Source organism: Leptosomus discolor, chromosome 6 (genome assembly GCF_034619465.1).
Source record: "Leptosomus discolor isolate bLepDis1 chromosome 6, bLepDis1.hap2, whole genome shotgun sequence".
In the NCBI taxonomy this organism is placed as follows: Eukaryota; Metazoa; Chordata; class Aves; order Leptosomiformes; family Leptosomidae; genus Leptosomus; species Leptosomus discolor.
The window spans coordinates 34,810,701-34,829,617 of record NC_141396.1 but is presented as its reverse complement, the minus strand read 5'-3'; the positions used below and the strand labels follow the sequence as shown (position 1 = coordinate 34,829,617).

The 18,917-nt window shown below is 39.5% G+C and overlaps 1 protein-coding gene across 4 annotated transcripts in view; it reads left to right on the top strand.

Moving 5' to 3' along the window:
• The window catches only part of JMJD1C (jumonji domain containing 1C), a 166,230-nt gene that overhangs the window by 109,977 nt on the left and 37,336 nt on the right, over positions 1 to 18,917 (top strand). For all 4 annotated transcript variants that reach the window (XM_086466318.1, XM_086466317.1, XM_086466316.1 and 1 more), the window contains one exon: positions 16,185 to 16,290. In XM_086466318.1, coding sequence (XP_086322444.1) covers positions 16,185 to 16,290 — 106 coding nt within the window. The remainder of the gene's footprint in view (positions 1 to 16,184; positions 16,291 to 18,917) is intronic.

Sequence of the window (18,917 nt, the reverse complement as noted above, 5' to 3'; positions counted from 1 at the left end):
AAAAGAGATGTTGACCAAAAACTGGTACAAAGCAGTAGCTTGTGAAAAATGGCTCCAGATACAACCTTGGTCTCCTTAACGCTTGGCATCCATTTTTGACATGTAGATGGCAACTGTGTGTGAGAGGTCAGGTTGTTTCCCCCTTTCATGGAGCAAAAGCTGCCCACTAAAGTGTGAGATGGAGGCTGCTGATCTGTATCAATCTTAAGTAGTTTGGTGACAAGAGATGCCTAAATTGCCTGTCTGTTTTAACATTACAGGAAGATTTGCTGACAGAGATTCCTTTTAAGTAATAAGGCATCCAGAATTTACATCTTAACTGGCTATTGCTCAGGTATCAAATGTAGAAACATAACATCGAGCTCACTGATGAATAATAGCACAAAGATTTCTTTATTTGAATGATTATAAGGAGTTTTAGAAATTACTTTTGTAGGCATGTCTCTTTGCAGGGCTAGCAATGTCTCATTGCCAAGTTTTACGAGTTAATTGTAGACATTAAAAGCTTTACTGAATGATGTCTTTAAGAAAGCAGAAACTATTTTTTAAAATGTGCTAACTGAATTATGTACCAGCAATGTGTTAGACAGAAATATTAACTTGATTGTTAGGAGACTTTTTTTCTCCTGAAAGATACCTGAAGTTGGAAGATTGTCTATATTCATTTGTTTTGCTTATTATGTTTTGTTAGTGCAGGAAATCGCATTCCTAGTCTTCAGTCACTTAATGTGAGGTAGTTTTTACTTGTTTGTTTTTTTTTTTTTCTGGAAGGCCTTCCTTTGCCATGAAAACAGGTCCTAGATAAATCTTCAGTAAACGTCACGTGAAAAATACACTTTTCTAAAAAGAAGAGAAAATGGCCTTTTTGCACCCTTGTTTGGTCTGGAATACCGTTAAACCTGCTTTTGAGCAGAAGAAAGCTGGGGAACCACTCTTTGCAGAGATGAGTTAAGTTTTGAGTCTTTCTAAATGTGTTTAGGTTTTGATTTAAGCTCTTATGGCTGCACTTTTTCAATATGAAGTCCTTAGAGACAGTGGTGATCTAAACACCATTTTATTGCATTTTGCTGTTAGTGCCTAAAATTCCAGTACCATTCTGCCAAAACAAACAAAAGTTTGAAACTGTGTGGGAAGACTCCCATTTCACTTCAGATACAATTCTTAACTACTGAGTAATTTTTCCCATCGTTGTCTATACTTGTAATACTAGTAATGGACAGCAGAGAGTCATTTAGTATGAATTCTACTCAGACCAGTTCTGATCAAAAAACGCAGTGCTGTTTAACATAACTATCGGGCTAAAGAGCTTCATGAATAAGTTGATGCCGTCCAGTTTAAAGGTGACAATTGCTCAAGGCAAAGAAAACGGCACACTTGGCATCCTTTTAGTCTTGGCAGGAAAAACAAAGTTTGAGTAGGCAAAGAACTAAATTGCTGTCGTTACCAGAAGTGGTTCTTCCAGAACAAGAGCAAGAGACTTTGGCAGGACTCACTGGGGAATAGTGAACCATGGATTCCCATGCCATGTCTGCTCTCTGCATAAATAAACATGTTTCGATTGTTAAGAGATTCAACAACCTTTGTAAGAGCTAGATGAATATCGTTATTAAAAGTAGGGTATGCAGCTGTGCTATACTAGCCTTTTCCATTTTTTCTTATCTTGACAAGGTTTCCTATAGCAAATATTACACGTATTATGTGATTTTTCTTTTCCCTTATGTGTGTACTGCTTTGAATCCTGCCCTTCTCCATAAAAGTTCCTTGGATTCTGTATGTGTGGTGCCCTAAACACCAGCCTACAACTTGTTTCTGATGGCTTTTATCTCTGTTGGTTCATAGAGTGTACAAATGGTATTGTTCTCTATGTGAAATTTGTGTGACGGAGGGTGACTTGTTCATTAATCTGGGATAGTGAGGCCATTTAGTCATGTAGTTCTCTTCATGATGATGACTAGGCGATCTTGAGGAGAAAGCAGATATGAACATTTGCCGTGGTACTTTGCTTAGCAATGAAATGAAAATTCTGTTGCTTTGCAGTAAGTGATAAAATTTACAACATGCGTTTTCTATGTTAAACTAGTATTTGTAGGAAATGTAGTCTTGAAGTGTGATGTGTAAGTCAGGTCCTTAATATTTTTCTACTTTGTATTCACAACATACCATGTATGTTTTGTGATTAAGTAAAAGTTGACAAATGTAGTGGGTTTTATAGTGGCTCTTGCTGTAGATTGAAAATTAACACACTTTCAAATATGTTTGTTATTAAGCCTACATGAATACAAGTGTGACCTAAATCGAATTATTAGAACTGAAATATTTTACTGTAATAGTAAGTTCCTTGTACTATTCTGTGACAGCTATGTGTCTCTTTGTTATGATAACACGTAGCAAGTTAAGCGGCAGCAAAGCTGATGATGCCTGGATTTGTTTAAGCATTGTCATTTACTTGAAGGACTATAGATGGGGATGTGAAGCATTAAAGCTCAGCATATGGTATGTGTGACCTCATCAGTGTGGTGTTTTTGTCTGGGTGGTGTTTGGCAGTACCCGTCACGGGCGCTCTTGGGCTGAAGTGTGTGATTCTGCTGTTACTGGCCGAAGCAGCTGGAATCAACTGCATTATGCTTTGGACAAGCAAATAAAGAATGACAAAAGGTGTTTTATATCATGTTTTTCTGTAATAAAATACACTTATGGGAAGACTTGGAAAGACTTCTTTGCCCAAGCAATCAGTGCGTTTCAGCCATGTGTCTGGGTCAGGCAGAGAGGGGTGCATGATAGATGATATATTTCCAAATATATACACAACATATACTGACACATTTCTTGTGTGTGTGATAATATATTTCCAAAGGATTTGTGAGCACACAGCACTGGGACAAACATGCACAGCTGAGACATGGCAAAGAATTCAAATTAAGTTTCTTTCTAATTAAACATCCTGCAAAGAAGGTATTTTGCCACTCAATGAAGGAAGTGGGAAGGTGAGCAAACAGTCTTCAAAAAGCCCTCCTGCATATTTGGTTTAAAAAAAAAAAAAAAGAAAAGAAAAGAAAAAGAAGAAACCCTGGTAAGAATGAATCAAGAACATGCTTCAATTCTTTGCTGTGGTGACATGTCTCTTCGAGCCACCCTACTTATTCCCATTTACCTTCAGAACATTTGATTGTTGTTTTTTTTTTTTTTTTTTTTAAGACAAGCCTGGTTGCTTTAGTGTTTCAAAGTGGTAAGGTCTGCCTGTCTACCTGTCTACTTCTGTACTGAAGGTTGCAGGTGTAAAGATAGGGCAGTGAGAAATCCCTTGTGGGAGGTGTTACATGCACAGTGATAGGTGTGCGTACTTTGCTCTTTTTCTAAATGTATATTGCACATCTGAGAGCTGACAGGTCAAATGTGTAGCACACCTTGAAGATTGTTGAAGTAATAAACTTTCTCAGTAATTGTGAAATAGGTATCTTGGATTCAGGATTTAATACTGCGCTAATCTTATTTGATCTATTAGAAATTAAAGTTAAATATGCCCATGAAGTAAGGCTTGAGAAAAAGACATTGTGCAACTCATGCTTTCTTTTTCTGTTCATTACAGGCAGACATTGAGTGTTTCAGGCCTGGATGCTTTTGGGTTTCATGACTTGTTTGCTTGTAAGAGCAAGCCATTCGTGTAGCAGGGCTTGTGTAGTAACGACATGCGCGTAAAAAAATTCTTTAAACATCTTGAAACAGGGATAAAATAATATTTTTTCTGTCTGTATTTTAGGCACCGCATAGTATGTGCACACATTTTTCAGACTTCTCTTCCTTTAAACTTCAGGCTTAAAAACAACTACTGCAGCTGAAAATGGCTTTTCCCGTAAATCAGTACCTCCACTGACCAGGAGCTTTTGGGTTGGTCCCACCCTTTGAGGTTGACAGAAGCGGCTCAGGAACTCCTGGTGCTGGCCAGCTAGTGGTCATGGCCGTCATGTGGTCATGTGCTCCCCTCCCACTTTTGTTTCCTCCGTGACAGAGGAGCATACAACTTTCTGCATCTTTAGCTCTTCTCAGCTTCGTGTTAAGAGCCGTCTCTATTCTTTCCCATGTCTCTGGTGTCTGGACCACCCATAAGCAGTCCAGCTGGCTTCTCTGGCAGCATTGTAAGAATGATGGTCTAAACAGCTTGTTACTGACACATCTATGTTTAAGTGTACGGTTCCAATGTGAGGGGAAGCAAAAGGCTGCATCCAGCTAGAAGTGGGTCAGATGACTCATACCAGTCCTCACTCCTAGTTACACATGTGGGATAGAAGAGTTTCATCGGAGTGCTCACAAAGAGGGAGGAAAGAGGGATTGGCTCCCTCCATTTTTAGAGTCAGAGGGCGGCTTGCATCGTCTCTCCTAAGCCTGTATTTGTGCCTCCCTTTGAAAAAGAGCTGCTTCCCTGAGGATGTCATCTATCTTTATTCTCAAAATAGGTAGACTAAAATTGTACCTTTCTGTTTTACCTTGATTTCTAAAGAAATAACGGCTTTAGTCACTTTTTTGTCTGTCTCTGAGGTTTGATGCAGGACCGGAGTTTTTGCAGTTCTGATGAGCCTTAGGGAAATCAACAGCATGGAGGGGAGGCCATCAGTCAGCAGACGGGTGGCATAGCTGCCACAAGTAGTGTGGTTCTTGCAGGTAGCATGAGGGAGTTCAGGTCGAACTGCTGAAGGCTGTGGGAAGGTATGCGTGGAAGAAGGGGAAAGAGTTCAGAGGTCCACTGGATAAGCTGAGGTTGCTACAATGGAGTTAGGCCTCAAATCCGTAGGAAAACAGGTTTCCTTCCACTGTTGTAGAGAAACTTGTTTTAAGTCTTTATACAACTTTTCAAAAATCACAGTCAGTTAAATAGTTTTGACTTCATTAATCCTGCTCCAGGAGGTAGCATCGAAATAAATAATTTAAAAGTTGGGAATTCAAAACAGATCAGATGGAACAGAACTTGTTTCTTCTTCGAAGGTGAAGATCAAATCCTTTCACTGAAGTATCTTAGTACTTTTCAAAAGCAGTGTTGGGATTACTGGATTTACAAATCCATCCAGTGTTTCTGGGTGAGGAACTTACTCTGATCACAAATGATTTTTTTCACCAGTAAAAGCCCATGGAAAATACCTCTCAGTAGTAGGAGAAGGGCAGCTTATCCTCGGTTCTGTGTCCTTAAAATTTCCAATTTTCACATTTGATTTATCAAAAGTGAGTTTCAAGTATTTTTCTTACGTGATGTTCTTGACTACCACTCTTTTCATAATGCAGACACAAAGTGAGCTCCTACAGAAGTCTGGTTCACTTTATAACCAGATGGTGTTTGCCAGTATGATCTTGCTTTCCCAAATAGTTGTTATATGTTGGGATTGAGAATCCTTAGTGCTTTGGGGAACTCTGAAGCATGAATGAGGGTAAAATACCGCAGTCATTGTGTGTGGGTCCTTACCCAGTGTGGGAAAAAGAGTAGGACTTCCTCCATTTCAGGTAAGGGGGAAACTGAGTTTCATTTAAATGTGTTCTTACCAGAATTAAGATTTAGCTTGATGTGATAAACACAATAGCTCATTTGATCAAGTGCTCATGGTTTTGATTACTTTTTTTTTCTTCCTCTGATACAACGTGGCTCTGTTCAGTGCCGCTAGTGTGCGGCATTTTCTTACAAAATGTATTTTTTTAAATCACACCTAACAGAGGTACTAATTTGTAGTCTAGGGTTAGGGCTTCATGAGAACTGCTCCACAGCCTTCAGCAAGCTGCAGTTTAGTAGAGGTTAAGAGCTATAGCAGTTCAGGTGTGTATATGGAATTCCTTTTCCAGGCCAGGCATCTGGGGAGAAACACAAGTAAATTTATACAAACTTGAATTTTTTTTTTTTTTATTCAAAGCAAGTATGTAACTTTACTAATAAAGCAAAAAATGCAGTATTTGTTTTGATGTAGAGGGCTTGGTGTACAGTGCATCTCCTGATCAAACTTCATTTCTTTTTAACAGTATACTACGTAATTAAATATAGTTTTAAAGGTTTGGTGTTGCGTGGGTTTTTTTTTTGCTATCATTGCTTGCAAACACTGAATCCCTCCTTCAGTATAGCAAACATTTCCTGTCTTTTGAATGGAATTAAAGTTAACTATTCCTGTTTTTTCCCTGCATCCCCCTCTTGTGTGTGTCTGCCAGCATTATGGGGAGTAGTATTTTAGTATGCTTTTGCTGAGCAAGTGGGATTGAAGCAGAGTAATTTCTGTGCATCTCGCAAATTATTCTGTGTTTTGTGATTTTAGCAGTGACTTTTAAGCATATGGTGTAGAAATTCTATTTCAACAGTATAGGTTGAGTTTTTACACAGTGCGAATGTTTCCTTTTGCTATCTTTTCACCACTCCATGCCACTTTGGTGTACAACAGATAAAATCAGGTTAAAGCACATTTCAGGATGCATAAGACTTGGTGGCTAAAGTATGGTGCTTGGCAGGCTTTTTTTTTTCCCCTCCAAGCAGTGTAGTTCTGTCTTGAATTATGTTTTTAATAGGAATTTTTTGGTTCTGTGTGTGTGCTCTTAGATTTAGACAGAAAAATACTGTGAAATAGACGAGTGTTGTTTCAGTTTTAAACACTGAATGACTTTCCTAAGTTTACCCCAAGGAATTTATTGCGGCAACAACTGAAATGTCTCTGTTTTCTGATTAGCAATTTAATCTTTGATCTTTGCAAGACTGTTATTCATCTGTTCTATGAAAGGCACAGCTACTGCTTTCTCCAGAATTGCAGAGAGCTGTAGTGTTAATCCAAATATGATGTACATCACAGCTGATCAGACCTCTTGTTATTTATAGAGAAAATTCCCAAAATGGCTCCAACAGGTCAGAACGGAGCTCTTAGCAGAAAAAAGCACATGATGATGGCTGCATTGCTTCTGATACTGTCTTGGAGCAGAGGCAGTATTTCCACCTTTGCACAGTGATGAGCTCGCTGTTGTATGCCCAGCTAGATGGTTGGAGAATCTCTGCCCTGAATCCCTGAGACCAGAGAAGTTTGTTCTTCTGAAGGAGATTCTGCAAGAAAATGTGCTAATTGTTTTCCCAACCCAGATGCATTGCTCCTGTGCAATGCTGCTTTAAATCCTATTAGAAATTAACTTTGAAAAGTTCTATGCAAATACAGTGGTACTCATTTAAAACATAAGAAAAATGTGTTTTATTGTGAACTACTTTTGTATTATCAGCATGTTGACCAACACTGTTATGTAGTGCTATTCTAAGAAACATGTTTTCAAACAAACTCTGGAAAGCTACTTGAAAATAAAACATAAATGTAATACTAATTAAGTGGGCCAAACTCCACTGAAACTGGCTTTCAAGAACATTTTGAAGATATCTGATGTATTCTTCCTTCTTGACAAAAAAAAAATTGTTAAGATACTTTTATTGTTGGGAAGGATTTGTGTTCTGTCCATAATCCTCATGAGTTATTGGGGGAAAGGAGCTGGAAAGTTGTATGTTCGCAGAGCTCCTATTTGGTAAATAGGATTGAGGATATTTGCAAAGAGCCTGAATAGCTCTGTGACTGCTGGTAATCTTAAGTTGGTGGTAGTACAAGTTACAGAGCAGAGAGTTGTTCACAAGACAGATACTCTGCTGCATGTTTCTGGGAGGTGGTGTTGATTCTAGGAGCTGCTGTTAGTCTGCCACATATTTGATAGTGTTTTACCATTTTCTTCTGCAGATTTGAATTGAGACACCTTTGCTGTTTAATACAGTAAGCCCTTAGTTATCAGTAGTCTCATCAAAGAATACTGTGTTGCTGAGTAATGCGACTGATAAAAGATTTGATGGAGGTAACAACTGTGGGATAAGAGATGAACTATCCGGTCTGTCGTTATCTGTGGTGGCGGTATACAGCTTTCCAACTCTGCCAGTTCAAGCTGCTGCAAGTAACTTCTGCTGTACCTGATGCAAGGAAGATGTGTCTTCTGTAAAATGGTCAGTCTCTGAGCAAGAACTGATCTCTTGGCTTGATTTCTGGGGACATTAGACTGCCTTTCTAGCAGCCCACTAGTCCAGACAACTGATGATCAACAGAATTTACTTCATTTTTTGCTTAAAGACACCTCCATCCATACAGCTTGTCCTTCAGCTGATAAAATTTGGGTAATTGTTAGATACCTTCTGAAAGCTGTTTGCAGTTCACATGGTTTCTGGGTCTCAGTTTAAATTTTAATACCGATGCACAAAAGATTTTTCTCCAGTCTACTCACTTAGCTGCTTTCCTTGTTAGCATCAACTCACTCTGCTAATTGCTTGCTTCAGGGAAGTGTCTGCACTTTGAGGTTTCTTTTCCCGTAGTGGCATTGAGTTGCTTGGTAAGCTTGTTCCAGTATCGCCACATAACTTGGGAGTTACTGGCTGAGTGGGGTAGGACCAGTAGTCCCTCCCTGTTTCTCCCTGTTTCTCTTAGGAGTAGATAAAACAAAATGCAAAATTAGGACAAAGTTGCATATTGCTGAGATGGTGGTGATAAATGTATGGAGCCTGCAGTGAGAAAGGAGAAGGAAGTGTGATTCAGTGGAAAAGGAAGGAGAAGTTGTGTTGTCAGATGAGGGAGAAGACGGACATGGAGCAGTGCTATTCACTTGACCTTTCATTTGTTTGTACATGGAGAATGTAAGTAGTACAGATGGTCACTGCAGTGTGCTAAGTGGAAGCTGACAGACCATCAGGTTTGTGGATAGGAGCCACTTGTTTGGGGAAGTCCTTAGACCAGATAGTAAAAGATATGTCTGGCACTCCAGGAGATTTTGCTTTTCTGACCCAGATTGTTCCAGCTCTTCAAAGAGAGAGTGATATAACCCAGGAGCATAAGGGTCATCTGTTCTGGTTTTATTTTTTAAAGAATCTCTGTTTTCATATGCAAAACTATTGCACTGCTGTAGCAGATTTTAGGTTGTTCTGTGACAATACCTGCCTGGCCCAGGTTTGGTTTTGCTTACCCATTGGTGGCTGCTTGCTTCCCTGTGGCATGCTTATTCTATACACTGCTCTCCTTTGCCTTCTGCCTTTCCATGCTAGATTCTCATCTATAGATACAGAAATAATGAACTGACTTGTAAAAACCACATTTTCCAGCATGGCCGTTTCATCTGAGACGTTGGTAGTCTTACAGGAAGGCAAATATCTCTGTTTATTTTTGTGCTTGTGAGTTAAAAACAGGGAGAATGTTGGAGTATGAGTCAGATTTTTTTTTTCCCCTATATATTTAACTAACGTTAATATATTTTTCATAGGATAAGCTTTTGTATTTTTAAAAGAGATTTCCTGGTGTTCTTAGGGGTATGAGTTGCTCTTCCAGAACTGCACTAATAGGTGCAGTGATGCTTCTTCAAGCCTGAAATCGTGACCTGGAGAAGCGTGTGCAGCCCTGCTCTGCCAGTTCTCAAATCTGGTAATTACAATTTTAAAATCAGTGTCAACTCTTTAATTATTGAACAGGTAAAATAAGGAAAGAGATGGGAGTGTGTGGGGAGAAGTATTAGACATAGGGAACAGTGGGGAGCAAAAGAAGAATTGTCGGTAGCTTTTCCTGAGAGATGTTAAGCTTAATGACAGCTGGAAAATTACTGAATTTTTCATCCTCATCTTTTTTCCCCTGTAGTTTTAACTTTGTACTTACAGAAACATAGTTGTTGCTGTTACACACTGAAAATAATGCCTAATCTAAATGTTTGTGGTCCAAAATGTCTATAAACATTTGTCCTTGTCAGAACAATGAGTTCAGAGCCCCTTGTTGGGAAGGGATTAGTTATCCCTGTTCTCTTGCCTGGCCTCTGCACGTAGGGAGAGCGTTGCTGCCCGTCCCTGCCTTTCCCCGTGTGGTGTGCCTCCATGCACGTGTGAGCAGGGCTGACCTCAGCTCGACTTTGTTTCTGGTTTAGGTGTCAGAGTTGTGCCTTCAAGCTTAACTTAACTGGTTCAGATGCAGCCCAGCAGCTGCCGGGTTTGAATGAGGTAAATTGTGACTATGCGCTCAGAACAGCAGAAAATAGGTCAAGTGTGGGTTGGGTTTACATAGAAAGCGCTAGCGTTGTCTGGTAAGCCTAAGCCTCTTCTCTCAGCTCAGACAAAGCCGTTTAAGGTAAACGGGGAAGTTATGTTCTCCCCAAAAAACTTTCTAGCCTTCTGTAGCCTTGGCATTTCTGGCTGGCATTGCCCTTCATGAGAAGCCTGGAATAGGACGGAGGTTGCCCTAGTTGCAAGGGCAGATGGTGGGTCAGGTCGACGTGTTCCCCCTGGAGCGGCCCCCTCTAGGAAGGCATTTCTCTGCTGGTTTGTGTGGAGCAGCACAGCCCTCGGGCTTCAGTGCCTCTCTGACCTCCTGCCCACCAGCTGTGCTGTCGTGGCAGCTGGGGTAGCCTTTCACTTGTCAGTATGGAATATAGTGTCTACCAGCAGGTTATGCGTGCGTATGTGTCTAGAAAGATGGGTGAAGCAATAAAGATCTGTGTATTTTTAGTCTCAGCTAAATTTGATCATTTCCCTGTAGGGTTTTGGTGTGGTCTGTGTGGCCTTGGCAGTGCCTGCTCCTGCCTGGTGATACCGTTGGGGTGTCAGTTGCTGCCAATTTTTCTGTGTTTCAGTTAGATTCTCATTTTTTGCCACTGGAAGAAAAAAAGTCTCGTAGCATGGCAGAGGGATACTACCAGTTAATAGGTGATGTTTTTGTCAAGATCTTTGATATTTTGTCTATCCAGATTTTATGTTACTGTTTTGTTTTGTGTGTTTATTTCCCTGCTCACTGTGATGTCAGGCAGGACAATATTAACATTGAAAGTTTGTTAAAAGGTTACAATCAATGAAAGATTTCAGATCAGTGATAGATCAGATATGTTAGCTGACACAATCAGTGAAAGATAACAAGGAAGGAAAGAGAAAATTATGGCTAGTATCAAGGAATGAAAAGGAGAGAATTGTACAGGCCTTTCAAACGAGAGGTAAAAATACGCATGGATGTGTTTGAGGCTGGTTGCAGGTAAGGTATTTGTTTTTCTTTAATGGGAGAAGATAATCTTCTAAAAGGTGGCCTTGGAGGACTAGTATAAATTCTCAGTAGTCTAGATTTTAAAAACAATACTTTTTGCTTCCACTGCTCTCTGAAGGCTGTTATGGCAATCAGTGGGCATATGTCGACTTAATCTTGTTCCTTGTTTTCAGACTGCAATTTTAAAATTTAATTTCTGTGCAGCTGAAGTTCCATGCAGTTGTAAAAATTATTTGGTGCAAAAAGCGGGGGGGCGCAGCTCAATTTGTGGAAACTGCTTTCAAAATACTCATTCATGAAACAAGAAGAAAACTGAAAGTTCAAGCTTTTTGACACTTTGATCTCTCAATAACAAAATGCTTATTTCCATGTGCAGCGTGTACTGTGTAAACATTGTAAGCAGGACTCTCAAGTTGGTTATGTACTAGTTTTCATTTAATTCGTGTCCTAAATTATCAGAAAACCTCTAAGCAGCCAGAGGAAGCTATAGTTAATTGAGCCACAGATGGTGAGGACTAATGTGGTGTTGACCTTTGTGAGGACTGCAAAATCTGCTTAGTCTTTCTCTGTAAAACACTAGCTGAAATGAGTTCTTACTGATATTAAAAAGATGTCCTTGATGCATTGATGCCAAATGCAGAGGTACAGTGGCCAAGGAAGGCACTTTCCCAAATAAATGTTTGCAGGTTCCTAATGGACAGCGTGTGTTGAGGCTTGGTCTTCAGGGGTCTGATTTAATCCTTTTTAGTGCCAAAAGCCATTGTTTTTCCACGACTTGTTTTCCTGGAATGCACATTGTCAGTTCTTCTCTTCACTGAAAATGGAGAGTTGACAGCTAACTGCAGTTTCTTACCCTCCTATAAGCAGCATACAGGGTGTGTGATTTGGGATAGGAGTGGCTACTTGAATCCACTTATTAGTTGTTTTGTGCTACAGGGTTTCATCTCTCTATTTAATGAACTCTTTTCTTCCCCTCAAGTTCGTGAAGAACAACTTGGAGAAGTATTTTAAAATGCTGAGGAAACATCTTGCTTCAGTAGTTCAAGTCTTGTTGGGAAGGTGGAGACCTGTGGAAATGTGCAGACGTTCTCACCATAGACATGCCCAGCTTCCCAAAACAGAAAAGGAGCTTGAGGTCATTTGAGCCTTTCAGAAGGCACTTTGTATGGTCTTTGGGCAGTGTGCAGATTTGGCTTGTTCACGGGTGCCTCTCAGTATCTTGGACAGCATTTTGTTTGGGGATGGGGCTTGAGTAGGAGAATTCTGTATGTATTTGGATTTTGATTTGTTTTTCTGTGGGTACTGTCTCTGAAATTCCTGTTAGATCATGACTTAAAGGAATTCTGAAGCGTTATAAGTGATCTGCACTTGTTCACCAGTGGCTTTGAATGATAAATTATGTTTGTCCAAATAAGCTCTCTGAAAATGCTTCTGTGAACAAAATTTCTGTTTTCTGGTTAGAGCAGCGTGGTATCTTAACCTGATGGTGTGGTCTGTAGTTTCTGACCTGCTCTATCATTTTGCACCAGAAGAAAGAACAGATATGCTCAGAAAAGCACTGCATCACTTTGTTTTTTGGGAAAATTTTATTTTTTTATCCTTCTCAGGACTTCCTATGATTTGAGCACGTCCCCAGTGGCTGAGAATTATTGCCCAGAGAGACACACAGCTCACTCAGGTATTCTTTGGGTAATTAAGCAGAAAGTCCACTCCACCAGAAGTTTGTCCTCTTTTGGTCTGGAAAGAAGAAAGAATAGCAGTAAAGATCTAAAAAAACTTGACATACATTGGCAAGCTTCTGATAGTCACATTGCTTCGTGTGACTGTGTTCCAGAAGGGCAGGAAGGATTATCTCAACCATATCTTTTTAGCCCATATGCCCTTTGTCTTCTCCCCAGTATTGCATATAGTCATTTGTGGAGCAAGGGGCACTGCCGTATGAAGTACCTGAAGAGCTTCTTACAGTAGATTGGAAGAAGAAAATTGCAGTCCCATTTATTTGATTTCCATTCTGATTTGTGTTTTGTAAGGATTTCAAACCAGCATTGGCATCTTCCTGGAGGGAGGTATTCCAGGACTTGTGGAAAAACTAGTCTAAGAGAGGGTACAATACTTCTGTGAGTAAAACTGCTTTCAAATGAGGAAAAGTCTGGAGGAAAATCATACAGAGCATTTAATTCTTCTGTGGGTTAGTCTGTCAATCTTGCTACTTCGACCAAGAAGGAGGAAAACTGAAAGTCATAGTTGCCAAGGTTCAAATCCGTAGACAAGGGTTGTTGTTTCTTGAGCAATATAAATACAGGGTAAGGAAAAAGACTGGGTGCTGCAGCATCATCTGCTTGTCTTCAGTGCTAAGACAGGGAAGAGGCTGCAAGTCATCAGCCTTGCTTGTTCCCCTGTCTCCCTGTTTTTGCTAAAGTTTGTGGTCTGCGCTAACATAGTGTGCTTAAGGCCATCACCCTATAGTTTTAACACATTATGCAATCATTCTCCTGTTTTTTAGATGTTCAGATTTAAGATCAGTGATGGAAAAAGGTCGGTCATGGCACACACATTTTTTCATAGACATACGTAACAAGTACATACAAGAGCAGGATTTCTGAGATTTCGGGAATCTTTTTTTTAATTATCATTTTGATACTAAGTTTCAGTTGCCAGTTACAATTTTGCTTTACATTTGACCAATGTATAGCATGTTCATGTCTGGAAGGAAAACACTTGCCCCCCAGTGACTGATGATATGTTAAATGTGTATTTTGTGTGTGTGTGTGTGTTTCGAAATCCTGGGTTCTCTTGGATACTCTACATAATCCCAGTCATACCTGCGCGCAGTTTGTCTAATGGGTCTTTGACCTCACTTGTGCATTTTGTAGCTTGTCTTTGAGATGAGCTCATCTTTCTCCAAGAGTGAGGAAAGAAGTACAAAATGGACTTTGCAGTCTCCTTTTCAGAGTGTTCACACAAAGCAGTCTCAATTGGAGGTACTGATAAGTCATGCATATGAATAGGAGATAGAGCAAAAAGGATTAAAATGTACTGTCTGTAGCATCACCAGTCTCTTCAGTGTCAAGTTCAAAGAAGTCAAAGATGGTTAAGAAGGATGTGAAATCTAAAAAAAGAAAAGCAGCAGTGTGTGTTGCCTTCAGAAGCAAGTCAAAAGTGGCTCAGGATGACATAGAGACTCAAAAACTTTGCATAAAGAACTCATTGAAGTAGAATAATGTTAAGAGTAACAGGTCTGACTGCATGATACCTTATCAGTGTGTATAGTCTTGAAACGAAGATATAAATGTTCTTAGATGGGACCAAATGAATTATTCAAAAAGTAGGAGATCGGCATATTAACTGCATTTTTAAGTCAGCTGGACTTCCAGTATTGCAGTGCCTCAGTCTGTTGCTTGGGTCTAACGCTTGTGGATGTGAGAGGGGAAATTTTTGGTACAGGAAACTCTTGCAGCTGCTGTGAAAGAGAGTGCACAGGAAGGAGGACAGATGAACGATCATAACACAGCTCCAGTTCAAGGGTCTGTTGGGTTCCCCTGGCAAATCATTCCCTCTTTCCAGTGGTGGTGTTGCTTCTGTATGTAGGATCAATGCAAAAATGGATTTGCACAGGAAAGCAGAACAGCTAATACCCTTTTTAGATTGCCTCGGGAGAGAAAGTGTTTTTCTTGGCTGCCATCCTTGCGTAAATTTTAGTGTTGATCCTCTGGTGGCTCTGATAATACTAACAACATACTTGCCTGTAAGGCTGGTGGTTTTAACCGGCTGGTAGAGGTCGTCTTGATCTTCCCCTTCACTTTTACATTCTTCCACTTTACATGTATTAAAATGACCATCTCGAACCATTCCTTTTGGATGCAAGGCCATATCTTTTTCAAAAACATAAGGAGAGAGAGTAATTTTCTCTAATAAACCAAGCATTGATGCATTCTCCATAATGGAGCACAGCAAATCATAAGTGTCAGGAAGTGAATTTTGAATTTGAAATAGACATCCTGTGATCAGTGGGTTAGCAGGAATAGTCTCATCCAGATGAATAGAGAGAAATTGCTCATGTCACTTGAAGGCCTGGCAGCAATGCACGATTCCCTGAGTGTTGCTTGTATCTTTATATTCTGTGGCTGGAGCTCTTCATAATAAATTGTGAAACATCAAGGAACTTGTTGGAGATCAAGGAAAGAAATTACTTCATCTCAGCTGCAGTACTGATAAAACATTTTACGTTTTGTATGTGGACAATTGCTCTGATTATTTTAGCTGTCTGAAGTTCTCTTGGCATAAATGAATATTCCTGCAGCTCCATGGATTTCCAAGGCTGTCTTCTGCACGAGGAGTTGCCAGGCTGCGGTGCAGCTTTATTTCTCTGCCATAGCCTCAAGGGCAGAAATAGCAAGCTTGCTCCGAAATAGAGAAATAGGTATTCTAAGAGGCTAGATATAATGATTTAAGCTGTGCTTTCAAGGATACGAAACAGATTTTGTGCCTAGTTTTTTCTTGTTAGGAGGACAGTGCCATCAGATATGTCTTAATTTCCCAGATGATGTCCTACTCAAATAGTGAAAAAGAGTCTTTTCCGGGAGAACTGAATGTAATAAAAATTAAAGCATGTTTTACTTGAAATTACCTAATGAGCAAAGGCCTACATATTTGAAAATGAGTAATGGTGTTTCTCTCAGCATGTTTGTTTCTCTTAAAATACAGCTCTTACGCATTAGCTTTGTGGGATTTACATCTTATGTTTATGCTCAATATGTCCATATTAACTTTTATAGATATGGAAAACAGGTTTTTTTTTCTTTCTTAAATTAATCATTATTTAAACAATTCTTTCTGCATACCTGTAAACATGGAAGTCTTTAGAGGGCAATTTTAGCTTGTAGTAAGACAGTATTTATGAAAGTGTGATCCTATTAATAGCTTACAAGTCTGGCCACATGTGGGATCTGACATACCGTGTTCCCATGAAATAACTTCTAGCTCTATGTTACGCTTTTAAAGGTTTTTTTCTAAAAATAACGCAGGGATTTGTAGGCAATCAGTAAAATCTGCATCAAACTACTTACTATTGTGCTCTAAAATATGTCTAGGAAAATAAACAGAAATGTTACAAGTAAACATAACATATGGTTCTTTTTTTAATCTCTACTTTAGGACGACGTAGACAGTCTAAACCCAGTTCTCAGGGATAACCCGCAGTTACATGAGGAGGTAAAAGCCTGGGTAAAGGAACAAAAGGTTCAGGAGATTTTTATGCAAGGTAATTATGTGGGAAATTGTGTTATTTTTATTCTGTGTTAGCTAGTTTAAGGCCGTTAGTTGTGTGGGACTCATCTCATAGCATTTGTGATATAATGGAGAATGTATTTCTAACTTGGAAGTTATTTTTTGGAAGTGTTTGTTAATACCAAAAAACAAGACTGTAAGAAGCTCTGTGTGACTTCTTCAGACTGTTCTTAACTTGTTTGATATTTTAGTGATTACAGCAAAAGCTGAGTATCATTAGTCCAAATGTAGATACTTTATAAAGTTCATTGTGAAAATAAGTGTGTATGAATGGCAACCACACACCTTTTAGCATGTTTAAAAGTGTTCTGTGCTCTGTTAGTGTTACTGTTACATGTGATGACTTCTCAGATATCTGTCTGTGCTTGTAGTTCTTCACAGTTCGGTCACAGATGAAGAATACTTTCAGATCCCCACCCCACCCCCTCACCCTCTGATTGAAAAGTGCCTTTCAAATCAGTTAAGATTTTGTAACTAAGTTCTACTGCTGGAAGGTTGCAGCAAATGCATACACCATTTTTACACTGAATACAAGTCATGTGAAAACGAGTATGAATTAGAATAAATTATTTTGTCTCAATCTTGCTGGTAATAAAAATATTATATGCATTTGCAGTATATTCATTAATTTTCTGCAGAACTGTCAGGCAGCTCTACAGAGGCAGTCCTAGCAATGGGAGGCAGAAACTAACTTCTGTGGGTCTGGATTAAAATCTGCAGGCAAGCAGTGAAGCAATTTCAGGACAAAAATGCTTAAGTAGTCATTCTGTAAATTAAGATTGGGAAGGAAGCAGTAAATAATCTCATATTTTAAGGATGGCACTGAGGTTTGCTTGCTGTCTGGTTTCTTTGATAAAACTAAGGTTAGAAGACCAAAGGAATATGGTAAGTATAATATTGAAGTTACAGTAAAAAATTTTTGACTAGATGGGGTTATGCTTACGGGCTACAGAGAGAAAGGATGGTGAAAAAAGCAGCATGCGGTATTGTGTAAATAGTAAGTTGGTATGTCGGTGTTAGTAATTTTAGGTTTTATATTTAATATCCTGAGATACAACATGAGTTAATAGTCTGATGAAATTTGCAGCCAAAACTGGATTGAGAGGTGATGTGAAATCAAATTAGGGCTATATGAAAAGGAGACTAAAATTGAGCTTGTTTATTGTTCTTCATTAGAGTAACAATAACAACACAATTATAAAATTGTCTGTGTACACTGGTACAAGATCAATACTTGAGCAAAGCTCCAGCAATATTGAAATAGTCATTTAAATGAAACTGCCAGCACATCATGCACACAACTCATTTATATCCCATCATTCCAGGAACTGTGTTTTTTCTTTCTATATGTAATTTTATGTAATTTCTCAAACACATGTTTGGATGCTTAGAAGTGCACAAATTAAGAGTATTTTAGATGATGAGATGAATCTAATCCAAACGTCCTTGCAGACTAGCTCTCCTCGTCTAAGGAGAAGCTGCAGTTCAAATCCACTTGCTTACCTGATGTGACGCAGTGCGGCCTGAGGAGAGACGCGCTTTCATGGGCAGTGACGTGCCACCCACCGCAAGGGCCTTTGCAGTGCCACCACCTCAGCCCCGTGGGATGGTGATCAGCCAGCAGAGTGCTGTCACTTTCTGCTGGGATGTAGCCTGCTCCTGGTCATGGAGACGCTGCATTTGGCACAAACCTTTCAGTGGCTTACGGACAGCCCTCTAGCAGTGCTAGCTGCTGTAATTTAGTCATGTTACCCTTTTCTCCTCCCTTCTCTGGTTTTCTTCACCTTCTCCGTTATTACCATTTTCCTGTTCCCTCCAATTTAGGCAACATTTTCAGTTTTATCTTGTCTAGACACAACTATTAAGGTTGTTACTATATTCTCTTACTTCGTCCTGTACAGCATTTTTAGGATCCAGCCTTTTCCTTATTTGTCTACAGTGTTGAAGTCTTCACCTCATATCTTAGTATTTTCTGCTTTGACTTTCACAGTTAAAACGCAGGTTATCTGGAGAAAGAGGAGGATTGGAGAAAAACATTAAAACGGTGTTCCAAATGTTTGAAAAGAAACATGCCAATTTGAGGAGGGGGAATTTTAATCAGAACTGGTCCAGTTATTTACAGGAATGGGACTAAATTAAAAAATCGGCCCTTGTGACCTTTTCTTAGGGCACAGCAGTCACAGCAACATGCTTTGCAGTAGAGGTTATTGGTTTGGCAGGAAATTAGTTTATTCCTTGTTTTAAGAAAACCAAAGTCCTCCCAAACTTGGCCAAGTTGAAAGCTTTTTGGACAAATAAAACCAGTTCAAGGAACATAGTTGTTAAATATCAAAGACACTTTACTAAAATTTGAATTTTTTTATTTGTATTAGATTTATTATCACTACAATCTCTGAGGCTGTATGTATAGTAATCCTCTTGAAACACTGAGTGTGCTTCGGCCCTGAAGATATTTCCTGGTAGTACTGCACAGGCTGTTTCAACAATATGTAGTTGAGTATGATTCAGCCAGGAACTGGAGGCAAAGCCAGGCTTTTCCTGTAATGGCTGCTTGTGGCTGGGCTGGGCTGGAGCTGAGCTGTCCTGTGTCATATGACTGCA